General features: G+C 30.8%; 1 protein-coding gene across 1 annotated transcript; it reads left to right on the forward strand.

Moving 5' to 3' along the window:
• The first annotated feature begins 10,214 nt into the window (after positions 1–10,214).
• LOC108323830 (uncharacterized) lies at positions 10,215–13,338 on the forward strand. Its single transcript, XM_052879927.1, has 3 exons — positions 10,215–11,036; positions 11,618–11,660; positions 12,849–13,338. The coding sequence occupies exons 1-3, from the start codon at positions 10,694–10,696 to the stop codon at positions 12,955–12,957; spliced, it is 495 nt and encodes a 164-aa protein (XP_052735887.1). The 5' UTR covers positions 10,215–10,693; the 3' UTR covers positions 12,958–13,338.
• Positions 13,339–17,242: the final 3,904 nt, after the last annotated feature.

Here is a 17,242-nt window from a genome sequence, read left to right on the forward strand (position 1 = left end):
TAAAATTTATTTTTATTTATTTTTAAGCTTTTTAAAATGATTTAGACTCAATTAAATATAGATATTATAATATTTTATAAATATTTTACTATTTATATGTAATTTAATTATTCAATTTGTAATTAATAAATATAAATTGTTAGAAAAATAAGGACGAGTTTATTAAATTAAAAAGTTACAAAATTATAAAATTACATAAAATAATAAAACTAAAAAATTATAAAAATGTAAAATTTTAAAATTTTAAAATTTTAAAATTATAAAATTATAAAATTATAAATTTCAAAATTATAAAATTATAAAATTATAAAATTTTAAAATTATAAAATTGAAAAATTATAAAATTGTCATAATACTAAATTATAAATAAAATTATAAAATTACGAAATGACGAAGTTATGAAATTATATGATTATAAAATCGTTAAATTATGAAATTGTAAAATTATAAAATTTAAAAGTTATAAATTATAAAATTATAAAAGTATAAAATTATATAATTATAAATTATAAATTATAGAATTACAAATTTATAAAATTATAAGATAATTACCCATCAACAGTAAAATGGAGACGAGATGCAAAAATATTAAAAAATAAGAAGGAATCTAAAAATAGTAACATAATGAAATCTTAGTTAAAAGTGATGTAACATTCTTTAGTGTACCCTATAAGGAATGATCTCTGAAAATATTATATAAGATGACCTCTCAATAAATGAGATAAAGTGTACTTTTGTAATTTGGATATTTTTATAAATAAGATCTCGATGTTTTCTTCTCAATCTTGTCATTTACAATATTTTAAAAGTTTATGTCTTCTTTTATCTTCTTATATATCATAAAAAAGATTTATATGTGTTTTATACTAATAGATAAGAATAAATATAATAGTAAAAAGTATATAGATATTAAAAATATGGTTTAAACCCTTGGTTGGTCCTATTTTTGTATGGTAATCTCAGTTGGATCCTCATTTTTTCAATTGTCTTAATTAGGTCATATTTTTTGTAAAAATGAACCAATTTTACCCTAACTTGTTAAGTGTTTTCAGACGGCGTTAAATATAGCTGACGTGTTTATGCTGACATGTATTGTTTGATTACGTAGAAATTTTATTTAAATTAAAGAATCATGACATGACAAAATTGAAGGTGTCAAAGAAGCTTCCAAAGCCCTTCACATGAACACCAATCCTTTCACCTTTCTCTTCCCAACAGATTCCAGCATTGTCATTGACACGCTCCTCGATCTCGAAGCCAAGTCCCACGTCATCTTCTCGTCCGACCCTAACCTCTGCAACCTCTCTCGCATCCTCTCCTCCCTCCCATCCATAATCGATAAACTCCACAAACATAGCGGCTACTTCCCATGATCCCTCCTCCAACACTTACCAAAAATATTGTTGTTACAGTGACCTGGTATTATATCCTAACAAATTTTCCCTTGTTGTTGGTGGTGTTTGACCCTCTCCTTTCACCCAGGCTTTTCAGACAGCTTTGTTGGGAGAAAAATGCAGGGACGAATGATGAATGATTGAATGAATGGAGGAAGATGATGCTCTTCTGGGACAACCGTTGAATTTCTTAAATCACTACATGTTTTTTCTTTTGGAACCTTCCATTCCATTCCTTATGGTTTGAGGCTGATCAGGATCTGTTTTACCTGTTCCGTTTGAGTTTCAGAACCATGCATATAGGTCTGTATGCATATAAATGATCCAAAGCTTCTGTATTTCGTTCTCGCAAAATGTTTCTTTTTCCCATAATTTTTTATGTGGGTTCCTGTGGTGCCCTTTTCTGTTTTTGATTTCTTGGTGGATCAAATTGGTTCTCCAGTATATGAAACCCAAACCAACTAGCATTAATGATAAATCCAATTCGAGAAACTTTAATGTTTATGATAAAATTGGAAATTAAAATCCCAATTATGTTTCTGGAATTTAATCTTCCAGAAAATCTCTTTCAAGAACCCTAATTAAAATCTGAAATCTAAATTGGGAAAATTCCCAATTTGAAACCCTAATGCTCCTGAACCCTAAGGAAAATCCAATTTTCTGGTTTCCTTCTTCTCTGGTGCATTGGAGAAACCACCTCTAGAGGCTTCTTCTTCTTCCTGGTTTAGGTCGTGAAGGCGCAGGCAGTGGTAGTTCGCACATCAGGTCTCGCCATTTTTGGTTTTCGCGTTCTGTTTCTGCTCTTCTTCTTCTTCGGTGCACTGCTCAACCATGAAAAATTTCATTCTCTAACGAATGGCGGCATAGCAGCAACGATTGTTCGGTGCGGCATAGCGACAACGATCGTTCGGTGCGGCATAGCGATAGAGGCACGACCCATGGGGTTTCGTGTTCGCACAACAGCGGCAACCTGCAGTGGCGACAATGAAGGCGCGACGAGGAGGACTCGCTCAATGGTCTTTATCTTTTTAATTACCCAATCAATGGTATGCCTGCTAATGACTTGCGCCGGCGAAGCTCCGCCAACGAGGTCCATTGGAGAGTAAGCCGAGTGAAGTAGGTGGTGGAGGGAGTCTGACCAGATTTGGATGAGTCTCAGAAAGGTTCGATTAGGAACAAATTCATTGGTTCAATTAGTAGTAAATTTTGCCACGTCAAAAACTCTTAATTTAAAAAAAAAAATTCCACATAATAAAACACTTTTACATCAGCGTGCATAGGTCAGCAACTACTAACGTCGTCTGAGAGCACTTAATGGTTAGGGTAAAATTGGTTCAATTTTATAAAAAATATAACCCAATTGAGACGGTTGCAAAAATAAGGACCCAACTGAGATTTACATACAAAAATGAGGACCAACCGAGGGTTTAAACCTAAAAATATACACTTATAAAAATATAATTTTAATAATAATTATATTGTATGATTGGATAATATTAATTTACCTATAACAAAGTGTGATTATTAGCAATTGCACCATGATTAGATCTTAGTTAATCCAAAGTCTATTCTAAATATTATCAATATAAGTTTGTGATAAAGAGATACGTGATTACATTTAATACACATTAATTGCTTGAATAGTCGAATCTTTATTTACTTTGGCATCAAAGTACATTCTACAAGTAGCCTCCCAATTTGACAGAATAGACATCTAGGACGAACGATGATAAAGAAGAGCATTTGGATCTTTAGGACTCATGAATTCATATTTATGCCATAATTTAGCCTTTAATATTGGATACCTAATTAGTTTTTGTACTTTAATAGAAGATTTTAATTAGGATTTTTTATAATTGGGTTTATTGATGAGATACAAAAACATGATAAAAATAGTTTTTTAGTTGTATGAATGCTCTTTGGGTATTTTGAGATATGCTAGTGTAGCTGCACCTAAGTTGAGCTCATGAATGTATGAAAATAAATTGTTTAAACTGTCATAACACCTTAAAGATAAATCAAAGAATAAAAAATAATCAAGACCACAAGAAGTCAATCCAAGCATAACATGAGAAAGTGAAGAAATTTGGTTAAGTCAAAAAAAGGAACAAACAAAAGAAATTGGATCTTGCGGTTTTCTCTATTTTTTCTAGCTAAAGGGTTTTGATAGTTGATAAATGTTTATAATTAAAGATTATTTCTAAAAAATATATCTTAAGATATTTTATTTGATATTGTTAAATAATTACCTTATTTAACTATATCAATAAATATCAAAAGATAATATTTTCCAAATCTTTTTTAATCTAGTAAATATCGTCTCAAATATATTTAGATTTCCACAACAATTAAATATATCTTGAAGATATTGGATTATTTAGAAGATAATTTGAGGAAATTAAACTATTATAAAGAAGATTACAACAATAGAAAAGCCTCAAACAAAGCCCAATCCAATTTCTATATAAAAAGACTTAGGGAAACACATTAGGAAGCTTAGGAATCCTTTGGGGTTCAAATTTCGTTCACCCTCTCTTTTATCATGTTTTCCACCATCCCTACTTTTATTTTCATGTTATTTTTACATTTCATGGACTGTTAAGCCTCTAGGGTTTATTGTAGTGTAATTTCTTAATTGGATTATGAGGTTAGATGAATAAATTTCTTTGACCTTTTGATTTCTTGTTGTGATTTATTTTTTCTATGTCTTTTGATTCTTAATCAAGTAAAAGTAATGATTTTACATTAAAGTTATTTATCATGATGTTAAATCTACATAACACATCAATCATATGAGTCCAAGGGTTTTTATTTTTAATTGAGAATTTACTTTGACTAAAGTTAGAAACTTTCATGAGATCGAATGAGTTTTTGCCAATAATTAAGAGTGTACTTTGATGAAAGGTGAAATCTTTAACAAGAATTAATCAAGAATGTACTTTGGTTAATTAGCTTTTTACTTGATATAAAAGGTAAAAGAATAGACATAAGGTTCAATTTATCCTTTCTATTTTGTTGGCTACTATCTTAGCAAGACTGAAGTTGGCACTGTTACCCGGGAACACGGTTAGAATTTTTATCATTTTGGTTCTTATTTTATTTGTGTTATTTTAATTTTATTTTTGTTTATCACTAACCTTTTCTTTTTCTCTATTTTTTCTATTGTTTATTTTATTTTATTTTCATTAGTTATTTTAATTTAGTAAATTTGTCTTTTTTTTCATAATTTTTGTTTGAGGAATTTTGTTGGGAAGTTTATAAAACTAGTTGGGAAACACTTTGGCTAAGGAAAGATAAGGTACTTAAGTTGTCCATTAAGGCACACCTCTCTTTCCTGGAAGTCTACTAAACCAACATTCAACTTATTTCTTTTCAGAAAATCTCTTTGAAAAATGCAAAATAATTTTTCATATGAAAATAATCAACAATGTGATTTTCAAATGAAATATGATTACTATCCTCAACAACCATATGATTCATATTGTTATCAACAACAAGTTGTCACACCTACTACTGTACCTGATATAAGTAAGTTGACTATGCGTCAAATAAATTATCTATATCGTACATTATCTTTTTTGAAATATGAGCAACAACATACGAACCATCCTATAGGAAAGTTGGTTTATTAATGGATGGAATGAAAGAGAAACTAAAAGTTATAGATGAAAGGTTGCGAGCTGATCAACGATGGAAAATATTGTGTATGAGTGGTATGAAAATGACAAAATGTTATGCAACATGATGGATGATGCAAGTAACAACAACTTTTAACAATTACTTCTAAGTATTAATTCCACCATCCACTTCTACCTGAGATTTCCTAATACTATAGAGTTTAGAGCACTTCATCACGACATAAAAGATGTACTTCTAAAGTTGGCTATTAGAGTAGAACAAATGTATGATGATTTAAGTCAATTAATGAATGGGAAATCTAGGGAGGCCGAGTTAGAATTTTTTTCGAAGATAATGGTTGAACAAAATATTGAATTCAAGAAAATAAGAGAGGACATGGAACAGAGGTTGCCAAATTGGATACCTGACGTGAACAACATCAAGATTCAAAGAACAAATCAAAAACCAATTATAGAATCAAACCATGCTGATATGTCTATGAAGTACTTGAAAAACACTAGAAGAGGGGCTGAATAGTTTTTTAGAAAATGTTTTTCGCAACCCTTCTGATATAGCACATTGTCAAGTGTATGAAATATTCTTTTGAAAGCTTAGACGCTCGACTTGAAATATATGCGTTGATAGGATTGACATACTATTCAGAATATTTCTATTGCAGCATTTGTAAGAACTTCCTTTAAAAATAAAGGATCATTTAGCTTAGAAGTTCTTATATTTTCAAATATCAAGCTTAATTGCAGGTTTTCTAAGAGGATCATTTAGTGAAAAGAAGAGAGAATAACATAAGAGATTTTATACCGGTTCACTCCAACTAAGCTATGTCTACTCTCCTCCGTAGAGGGTTCCACTATAATCTTCACATGATTACAAATGAGTATTAGCACCACTCTTGGTACTCAACTACCTTGCTGAGATTTTCTTGAGTATTCGAATCACTCCTGGTATTAGACTACCGCGCCTAGATTCCTCAACTCAAAAGAGTTCAGTTGTAAGTGTTTTAATTCTCTACAAAAATGTAATGAACGATTGCTTAAAAGTAGTTTAGACTAAATCTCTCTATGAGAGGATTTGATTACAATACAATGCCGGCTAAACACGCGCAAGTGTTTCTCTCTATGATCTTAACAACAGTAAGAGATTTGATGCTTAAGCTCGAGAATATATCTTTCTCTTTTCTCTTCTCTTCTCTTTTTCTTCAACTTAGATGTATTCTTCTCTTTGAGCTCTCTTCTCTCTTTTTTCTCTTTAGGATGGATATGTCATTGTAACCTTTGTGCTATTTTTCTATCCTCTATTCTTACATGATTAAATGTCATTCTGCATCTCATCTCATCTCATTATTCTAGATGTGTAGGAACCATTGGATCTACATTCATCCATAGTATTCTTTTTCATTCTTCCTTGGATAGCAATGTGGACATAATTTATGGTGAATCTTCACATCTGCGTCAGGTTTTGTAAATCTATAAAATTCAGGTTTCAGTTGTAGAGTTTTAGCTATGCATATGTTTCTTGCATTCTCCATGCACAACTATTATTTTAAACTTGCTTTAATCACCGCATCATGTTTTTTTTAAACTCCTTGCACAACATGCATTGTTAAATTTTAGTTTCATGCACTCTTTAACATAACATTTAGAATCATATTCATTTCATATTTTTAAATTCCTCCACAACATTTTATTCATTTAGCAAGGATTAACAATACAACTTAAACCTAATAAGAACCATTTCCACATATTTGATACCATGGTTGCACTATACTACATTAGGGGGATTTTGGGTTTTTGTTAGTCTTATTGCAACAAAAAGGATTTTAACAGTCTTACATTAAGGATCATGGTATCATCATCCAATATATGGTTAATTCTAGTTATAATGGTATACATATAAAATTGTTTAAAATGAGTTTAATCAGATTTTAAGCGACGTAATTTATAAGGGTGGAATCATGAATTGTTAGTTGATTTATATGTTTGCATATGTGTAGCTAAATTTAAATTGTGGGCGACATACATGGTGAAGTGCATAAGAAATAATGCATAAATATTGGTTAAACAAAAATAAAGGGTACCGAGTTGTTTTAAGTTGAAACTGGGTTGTTTTATGTTGACACCAAGCTGTTTTAAGTTGAATTGGGCTATGTTAGTTCATGTTGGGCTGGGTTAGTCTTGTCGAGATGAGTTAGTATAAAGCCATGTTGGTTTTTTTCCCAAAAGGCTTTGGTGAATAGGAGAATAAGGTAAGCTTCATTTCTTTTGCCCATAAAGCTTTGACTTGAACTAAGTATAATGCTTTATTCGTAAAGGATTTGGTGAGTAGGTAAAGTTTTTACTTATGAGGCTTTTGGAAAGCAAGGGAAAGAGGAAGTTTTGTTTCGCCTATAAGGCTTTGGTTTGAGCTGAGTATAGTGCTTTGACCGCAAGGCTTTGGTAAGCAGGCAAAGTTTTTACTCGTAACTTTTTTGGAAAGTAGGGAAAATAGGCCTTGATCGTAAGGCTTTGGTGAGTAGGCAGGGTGATGGTAATTACATGGGAAATACATATTTTTTTATTATTACGTGGTGGTAATATGACTAAAAAACATATTTAACTCATACATCAATATGAATACAAAAACAAATATGAAAAAACTGGTAAAATATACATGACTAAATTATATATATAAAACATTTAGTAGATTTTTGAAATGTAAAGTCTGGTTAAATGTTGTTAGATGTAATTTTAACTTGACATACACAGGGTTAAAAGTTTTCATAATATTAACATCTACTAAACTACACTAAGTAGCAATTTAAACTTCATGGGCGAACGGCTAATGTTTTCATTAATCTTGTTTAAAAGAAAATCTTCTTTTTTGGTGTAGTTTAATAATTTACAATTTAAAGAGATTAGACTAAACAAAATTTATGTTTGATATTTTTATATTGATTTGTCTGTAAACCTAAACTATGTTCATTTCTTGATCCATTCGATCAAATTTCACTATGAAGTATATCACTACAAAGTATGAAATTACAACAAAATGAGCTTCTTCCTATTTGCTTCACTTGATCCTTCACACGTGATTACTAGTGTGTCCCATATCTCCTTTACTCCTTTTGTAGACATGTACTTTCTGGTAATCCTCTTTAGAAAGAGCACACATAAGTGAATTCCTAGCTTTCGAGTTCAGAAGATACCTATGTTTCTGGTCATCTGACCATTTGACTTATTATCAAGGGCTCTCCCTCTTTATAAAGGGATATATAGTTACCATTTTCCACGATATCACACATATCAATGTGGTAGGCTCAAAGAATGAAATAATTTTTTATTTCCAGTAGTCGAACTTTTCCCCCTTGAATAGAGGAGGGCGATTTATGGAAAATCCTTTGTTCTACATTGCGTTTTGGATAATTTCCTCAAGTCTAGTTAATAACTAACACTAGAGGTTAGCTTTGATACCAACTAAAATCATAGGTAAACTTTAGAAAGGGAGATGTTTGAATATAGTTTAAACCCTTTTCACGTTTAACTTTTCAGGTTTGAAATTATTCGTATATATATTTAAACGTTAGGCTTTCATTAGTGTTTAACTTGATACGTGTATTATAGTGTTCATACCAAGTTTGTTTTAGAGTGATATATAGTTTATGAGTTATTTAGATATGTATAGCCTTCAGTGTGTTACTGTAGATGAATTTTTTTAATAAAGGATATTTCATTAAACATATTATTTTTAAATTTTTAAAACAAAAGTTGTTAGATATTTTTCTTAACAAAATAAAAATATAATACACTGATAGTATTTTTAGTTGACGTAAATATATGTTATACCTTAACTTATCATGTTTAAAATACCTTTTGTATTGATATCCTTTCCAACAATACCAAACTTTGGGTACAATAAAGGAAAGTTGTTTTGTTATGTTAGAAGCTTTCTTGGAAAATGAGCCTATTGATAATTCTTAAGATGGTTTGAAATATTCAAACCGTTTATAGGTTTGATCTTCTTTTAGGTGAGGTTATAATAAATGTTATCTATCAATCATAAGTAGAGACAATGAACTAAAGTTTTTGTAAAATATCTTCCCTTATTCATGGTTTGATTGTTTTATTCAATTAAACATGCTTATAAGAATTATTAGTTTATTAAATTTAAAAATATTTATTAGCATCAAAATTATAAGATACTTTGTTAAATTTGTTTTGATCTCTAAAAGTTAAACTTTTATTGTTCTTACTATTTAAATAATACTATCTTTCGTATATGATCACATGTCTTAGTTTACTATATTATTAAATGTTTCCATAACCTAGGTTGATTGGCTTTTAGTTTATCTCCATAAATTTTATCTTAGTTTAATATTATTATTATATATTTCTCCGTTACCTGTAATAAACCTAGTTTGATTAGTTTTTAGTCTATCTCCATAAATTTTACTTGTTTAGTTAACTTAAGAAAACAATTTATATTAGTATTCAAGCGTATCTAGTTCAACAATTGAGATTGCACACGAACTTTTTCATTACGCAAAATTGATCTCGAATCAACATCCATAAGTTTTCTCTATTTACAATATTTATTATGACTAGAAATGAAAAATAATGTGTACTCGTACATATTTCTTTAAAATTCAAAATGAATATTAAATAAATATTTAAATACCCATGGTAAAAAATATGGATATTTTATTAAGTTACTTATTGTTCATACTATTACAGATTAAATAAAAATTATTTGTATTCACAAAATTAAATTTATTTTAAATGGATTCATTTTATTTAAATTCATATTTTGTAGCGTAATTTACCTTTTTTTAAGAAAGATCAATTTATTAATAGTAATGTTTTATTATGTAATTTTATTTGGAATATACTTTTTATTTGAGTTTATTTTCTTAAACTAGTTTTTAATTAGTTGTATTTAAATTTAAGAAAAAGTTACAAATATCATTGACAAATATTTTTAATTAGAGAAAGAAGAAAGTAATATGACTAATTATTTTTTAAATGGATGAGTGGTCTGAATACCCACACCACGATGTCATTCATGTCTGTGATCCTTGCATAGATTTTTAAGATAAAAATAAAATGTTATTATTATATTATAGATTATGGATACCACCCTAAAGTGTTTCCCCTTATCTTCCTAATCTTTGGTTATCTTCCTAATTTTTGGTGTATTGATTAGAAGCAATTCCATTTGTACCAATCCTTTAGGTCAACTTCTGCATAGGCATATTGATGATTCATCCATTATGACCCATACCTTTCCCTTTATGCAAAACCAAAACCCAAACTTAACGCAACAGCTTTTGCCTTCAAAGCAACAACCTCTCTTATCTTCTTTCTATTCTCTTCTGTCATTTCTCGCCTGCATACATTAATCACTTTCCCTTACCCTCCCTCTGTTTTCCCCATAATCATCTTCATTACAGCACTCCCAACAAATAAAACGACAAAGTCTCATTAGTTGCAACATCCCATAACCAAATACACCACAATTTCTCCCTTCCCCAAACCTAACCTTATCACAGTACATCAATCATGTTTTATTTCTCATCTCCCTCGTTTCTATAAATACCATTTTTCATTTCAATTAAATCACTATCCCAATTTTTTCTTCTTGTTGCGTCTTTTTTTCTTCTAATTCCCTTCATTTTCTTTTTATCGAAAATGAACACCATGAGAGGACCGGAAGATCAGCAATCTAGGGTTTTCTGTGAGCTGTCGGCTCTGGTCTTCAACCTCCTCCGCTCTCCGCCGCTCATGCCGGAGTCTCCGCCCAGGCGCCCAACGGCGGGGGCTCAGATAACGCCGGCAGGGTTCGCATCGCTGCTTCTGGGGATTTCGGTGGCTCTCATGCTCTGCGGATCGGTTACTTTTTTCATCGGGTTTATGTTGATGCCGTGGGTTCTCGGATTGATGATGGTTTTCTACGTCGCTGCCATCGTTTCCGCTCTCTCCGTTCTGGGGCGTTCCATTCTCTGTTTTGCCTCGCCGCGTAAGGATCTTCCTGGTAAGGAATACTATCATTTGTTACTTATTTATTTGCTGCAGAAATTTAGGTTCTGTTTGTTAATCTATTATCCGTAGAATCAAAGGAATCCATGATAGATATTTTCCAGATAGGATGGTGTGGCAAATCATTCAGGATAGGACTCATTACTTATCTTTATAGTTGTCTGATCTCTTTTGTTTGTGTTCTATTCTGTTGGGACCCAAGAGGAAGTTTCCCAGTTATTTTGTGTGTCAGGTTCTCCACAAAAAAAATCATTTTCCTAAAAATTGAAATAAGTGCAATAAACTTCTCATTTATAAAAAAGGGCATTACAGGTGAATTGAATATTGGGTTCAGTGATATATGCATAAGAAAGGGCATTACAAACTCTTCACAAGCTCATTAATTATAAATTTCACGTGCCAGCACATCTCTTCTCAAGCTTATATTTGTCTGTTATGTTTCCTGTACATCTACCTGCTCTATATGCATTTAGATTTGCTGGAGTTTTGGACAATTTAGTTTAAAGGCTATCAAGGAAGTTGCTCTAAACTTTTTTTCCTTATCTGGATTCTTTTGTTCCGTATGGTCTTTTTCAGTGGTTGTTTTCCTTTTCGCATCTGGCTTGTTTGAGCTTGTCAGGTTAGAATTCAAAGTTATAGATTCATGGGTACCTTGTTACACTTGTGTGTCTTATTGACCCATTTGCTAAAGATTAAGGATACAAGCCATAAGATATTTCAACTGTACTTATTGATTGCCTTATAACAACCCCAGTTACTGGGAAATTGGCAATAGCCATATCACATATAGATAGTGTTATTACATAGCCGAATGTGTATCCTGTAAAAACTTTAAGAGTACTTTATAAACTTCAAATCTTCAATCACCAAAGTAATTAATAAACACTTTGACGTTCAAGTTAGCTTAAGGATTAATAAACAATAAATGTAATAATTAATGAACATTCTCTACTTACCTTATAAAATGTGTTATTTATACAACTTGACCCATTAGTTCAAATACCTGTTAGTTTCTGTAGAATATTGTGAGTACGTTGCTTGTGTGATGTTGTGCTGGTCAAGTAGGGATAGATCGGACGGGTCTTATACTGGTAAGACCAAGGGACACTTGGTCATATACAGTACACCAGTCCTAGGCTTTACGTGTTGTATGTTAAAGACTTGCGAAAAGCTTCAAGATACTGTGTATTAGGGGTCGGTCATCAGTACCTACTTACTGGTCATGATACTGGTAGTTGATTGCCGTGTTATTTACAAAGAAAAATTACGTTTATTTGGTTACGTGGCCTTATAGGTATAGATAGGTTGCAATTCAGCATCTGTAGATGCTGAGTTTGCTATTGACAGACAGGAAAAGAATGTAGCAGACCAGCATTTTAACAATAAAGCCGCGGTGAAATTTTTGTTCATTCATTATTGTAGGTTACTGTTGTTTTGTTTTTTGAAACATATTTTCATATTATTAAGAATTCATACTTCGATGTAAAGAATTTAGGTTCAAATTCTGTGGGAGCTCCTGGAAGAGTGAAATTATGAGAATAAGATAGACGGTCTGTGTGTATGACCTTGGAAAGAATCCAATAAAAGAAATGTTAAATTCTTTTTGAATCAAGGGTTGGATCTGCAAGATTGGTTTTGTCTTAAAACAGTGAAGGAGTATAAGATACAAAAATTACATTGAAGGTATATTAATGTTGCTGAGGTTGGATAAGTTAGCAAATTCTTCCTTTTTCTGGCCAGTTTGGCAATTGCTAATTGTTAGCCTGTACGGAATTCACCATTTCTGTTGTTTATTTTGACTTAACAGCGCAGCTTATCTCTTAGATCGTATCACACACACATGTTGGATCACGAGCCTATTTTTGCTGTTTCAGAGTGGAAACTTATGTGAAAAGATAAATAAGGGAGTGGACTAGTGCGATCGTAGTTATTGTGCCTGCCCCCTTGCGCAGCCTGCGGAACGAAGATCACTGAACTTCTCTGACCAGAAGCAGGAGTTTTGGCTTTTGTGAAAAGTACTAAACTTTGTGGATATGGCTTCTCTTTTTATTACAATCAGCCAAGTTCTGAGGAATCAAGAATTGAGGACTTTCTTCCCGCTATTGTCTATTACTGTCAATTATTTTATTTGTCGTTATTTTCACTCTTGTAAATTTTGAAGTAGAGGCTTCTGAAATTCATTTCTTTTCCATTTCCAAACGTGGTATATATACACTGTAAAATTTGATATGATGACTCACGAGAAGGTTGTCTTATTACAATTTTTTATACACAAAATTGAGAATGACTTTATTAAATTGGAGTTGGAAATTTGAGTACATTATTGGATTAAAGTTTACGATAAACTAAAATTATAGTTTTTTTTTTTTTAATTTTGGAAACGGAAGGTATTCTTTATTTGGTTTATTACGTTTGTAAACATGACCACAGCGAGGAGGAAAAAAAGGACGCCGAAGACCGATAAAGATAAAATGGATGTAATTTTATGTTGTGTAAATAAACTGATAAAGAGACTGTGTTTGATGGAGTAAAAAGTCGAAATGCTGGAAAATGAATAATGAATTTTATATACAATCATAGTTTTACACATTACGTAAAAGGTCACACTTCTATAAAGATAAAATTGTACTTCTGGCGTCTCGTTACAAATTTTCCTTGCATAAAAATTTGAACGAACAATTTTTTCTTTTTACCTGACACATTGTTTTTATTTAAATTATATTTTTATATATCATCTTAAACCGCCTGCACCGAACACAAAATCCTTCCAATCAATTCAATCATTCTTTTTACTCCACCATCATTAATCTCAAATTTCTTTACATAAGAAAGGTTTTATTAAACTTTACACGTGTTCTTACATACCCAACATCTAAATATAATTCATTTTTGTATACTTTTATTAACCCATTAGACACTATTTTGTGAAAATATTTTGGAAACAATATTCATGCTCTCCCTCCCCCTCATTTAGGGTGTGTTTAGTTGGAGGTAATTGGGGGAGAGTGATTGGGGGAGAGTGATTGAGTGGATTTGAGGGGATTTGAAGGTGATTTTTTTGTGTGTTTATTTGAGTGGATTTGAAGGTAATTGAGAGTGAATTTTTGGTTGAAGTTTGTGAGAATTAGTGTAGGATTTGATTGATGTGATGATTTTAAAAAATTAGTTTAATTGGTAGAAATTGAAGATTACCAAAATGTCCCTAGGTATTAAAGTAATATAAAATTATATTTGTTAATGTTATATTTAATTGTAAAAATGTTTATTAAAAGTTAAAAATTTGGAATAATTATTAAAATAATTTAAAAAATATAATTAAATTATACTTGATTGAAATTAATTTTTTATTATTATCTAATCACTTTTCTAAATCGGATTTCGTTTTCGTCAAACTTTGTCTTTAAAACATGCTTTTCAAATAGGAAAATGTTTTTTTTCTAAATAAATGTCTGCTGTGTTACTGTTGACAGAACACGGTTTTAGTTAATATGATCGTGTTACAATTTTCTGTTTTATTTTATTTTGTTGAATATTTTAGATTATTTAAATAATAAATGTGTACAATTTTTTATGGAAATTTTGAATCATGCAACAATGGTTATGGAAAAATTTAAAAGTCAGGGGCACATGAGTAATTGATCTTACTATCTCTCCAAATCTTCTCAGCCGGGCGGGTGACCAAAAAGAACTCCATCCCGCATATCAGTCACGTTCCTTCCGTGCAAATACAGTTAAGTGAACACCCAATATATTGCTTTTCATCGCTTTCTAATCTTAGTAAACAGTAAATACCCTCCAAGTGAACACACCCTTAATGTTTTCTTGTGTACTTCAATTAGTATAAGAGTTTATCTTAAAATCCAGTTCTTAACAGAACTTGAGAAGACGATCCTGATCATATTGAAAAACATAGGATATAGTTTCAAAACTATTCCATTTGAAAAAAAGTATTTACCAAGGACAATGAAGGATCATAAGATATGTGTGACATTGTGAAGATGAAAAATATCCTTTCAAATGAGTTGAACATATACTTAGTCAATTTTTAAAGATAGTCATGTCTAAAATGTTTCCTCTAGAAGACACAAACATAATATGTTGATGAATAGTCAATATGACAACAAATACATTTGGAAAATCCTCACAAGATAAAGCAACAAGGACAAGCTTGACTAACACAAGGTCATAGCTAAATATTCTCTTCATGCAGACACTAACATTTAAAGATTCATAAAGGTGTCTGGTCAGGAAGATGAGATACTTGAAGGAGAAAAGGAGATCCGCCCATTAATATCGTCTGATAAAGATAAATATTTAATGCAATTGGTGACATCAACTAACATGTCATGACCACTCTTAGACACGAAAAAGGCTAAGCTATTTTTTCTCACATAGGAAGAATGATCTGACAACCTTAAAACATTGAGAGAAATAACATGAAGGAAAGCAACTCTTGAATACTATAACTCAAAAGAGTAAGACCTCTAAATCCCTAAATTAGTAATAGTACATTGCATGTAGTATATTTAAAGTCTCAGACACATTGTCTAGAAACTCATTTTATAACATAAGTTTAAGACAAATATTCTAAGGGACACAATATACGTGCCTAACATCATTCAATGCTTAGCCTAAAGCAAATCGACCCAATACAAGCCCTCTAAAAATAAAATTTGACAAAGCGTTTGAATATAAAAAAGCCTTATACCACATTAAATACGTCATGATTGCCTTCGATATCTGACATTTACCATTCCAAGATTTATTTGTTATCCCAAACACTAAAAAGCTAGAATCTCAATCGTTTTATGCTTCCTAGGAAATCTTGAAACACTCCTCTCACTACGAACCTTCAAAAACCCTAATCTATTCAAAACTATTTCTCTTCCAAAGAAAGATACCTCATCCTTCATCGTGGTCGCTGAAAAAGAAAATGGTATCTCCATCAATGAAGTTTATGAAAGTGCAAAGCGTGTCTCTATCACTCATGCCTCTAAAGAAAAACCCATAAGGCTCTACAATGAAGACTGGGTAGATCTTGTAGACCTTAGAGCATATGGATGTAAACTCGTGCAAGATGTTCATCATTGTGGCGTTGCAAATTTCTTTGATTGAGATACTTCAATATTGACAGACTTGGTAAGACAGTTTTGGACAATGTAGAAATATAGTCCAACGAGCTTGTCTTCAAGGTTATTGGAAGAGAAGTGATTGTAAATATTAAAGCAATTGCTGCTACAATCGAATGCCCAAGGTATGACAACTGCTACTTTAAAGGATGAGATCAAATATACACTGCAAGAGGAACCATTGAACGATCACTATACGGGGAAAACTTCAAAAGGGGATTTGCTGGCAAAGAGATTATGCATGAAAACCTCTAGATATACGCTAAGATTATTCATGGCATCTACTCCAAGACCTTTCTACATGAAATTGTGAACCATATGACTGATATGGAAACCGTACTTAAAGAAAACTTTATCCAATTATATTATTTCGAGTAATAAAATAACGAAGGAAATGTCTCTAATATTTTCTCACTTCTAATAATACTTTTTATTTTAATTTATTGTAATGAGTATATCAATAATATATATTATTATTATCTAGTCATAACATCTAATTATATATAATAATATCTCAATATATCATTTAAAATATGTACAATATCTAATAATAATAATATCTCTTTTAAATATCTAAACCCATCAAAATTATATCTTTTATTTTCTTTCAACTACTATATTTTTAAGATCCCTATTTTCCTGGGTCTTACATTACATGATTGTTAATTAGTATATGCTGTGACACAAGTTGTTTTATCCAAAAGTTTAATATTTTTATTAGAATTTTACTTGTATATATATTTTTATTAGAATTTTGATTAATATGCTTCTGACAGTTTGGATGAATGTGGTATAAGTTTTTTCGCGGACTAATGTGCTAACCTACAATGTGTGGGTCCCTCTTATTTTTCTTCTCTTTTTTTAAATTGATTTTCCTTATCTTCTTGTTGAATACAGCAACGGTTTCCATAAAAATTTGAAAACGAATTCAATGATTTTTTCGAAGGAAAGTAACTTAGTTAATTTTTATGTTTAAGTAACTTAGTTGTAACTAATAAATTCCTCAATCTTATCACTTATCCATCAAAGTTAATTGTTTCATCTTTTAACTTATTAATAATTTCTCATATGT

This window comes from Vigna angularis, chromosome 1 (genome assembly GCF_016808095.1).
Source record: "Vigna angularis cultivar LongXiaoDou No.4 chromosome 1, ASM1680809v1, whole genome shotgun sequence".
In the NCBI taxonomy this organism is placed as follows: domain Eukaryota; kingdom Viridiplantae; phylum Streptophyta; class Magnoliopsida; order Fabales; family Fabaceae; genus Vigna; species Vigna angularis.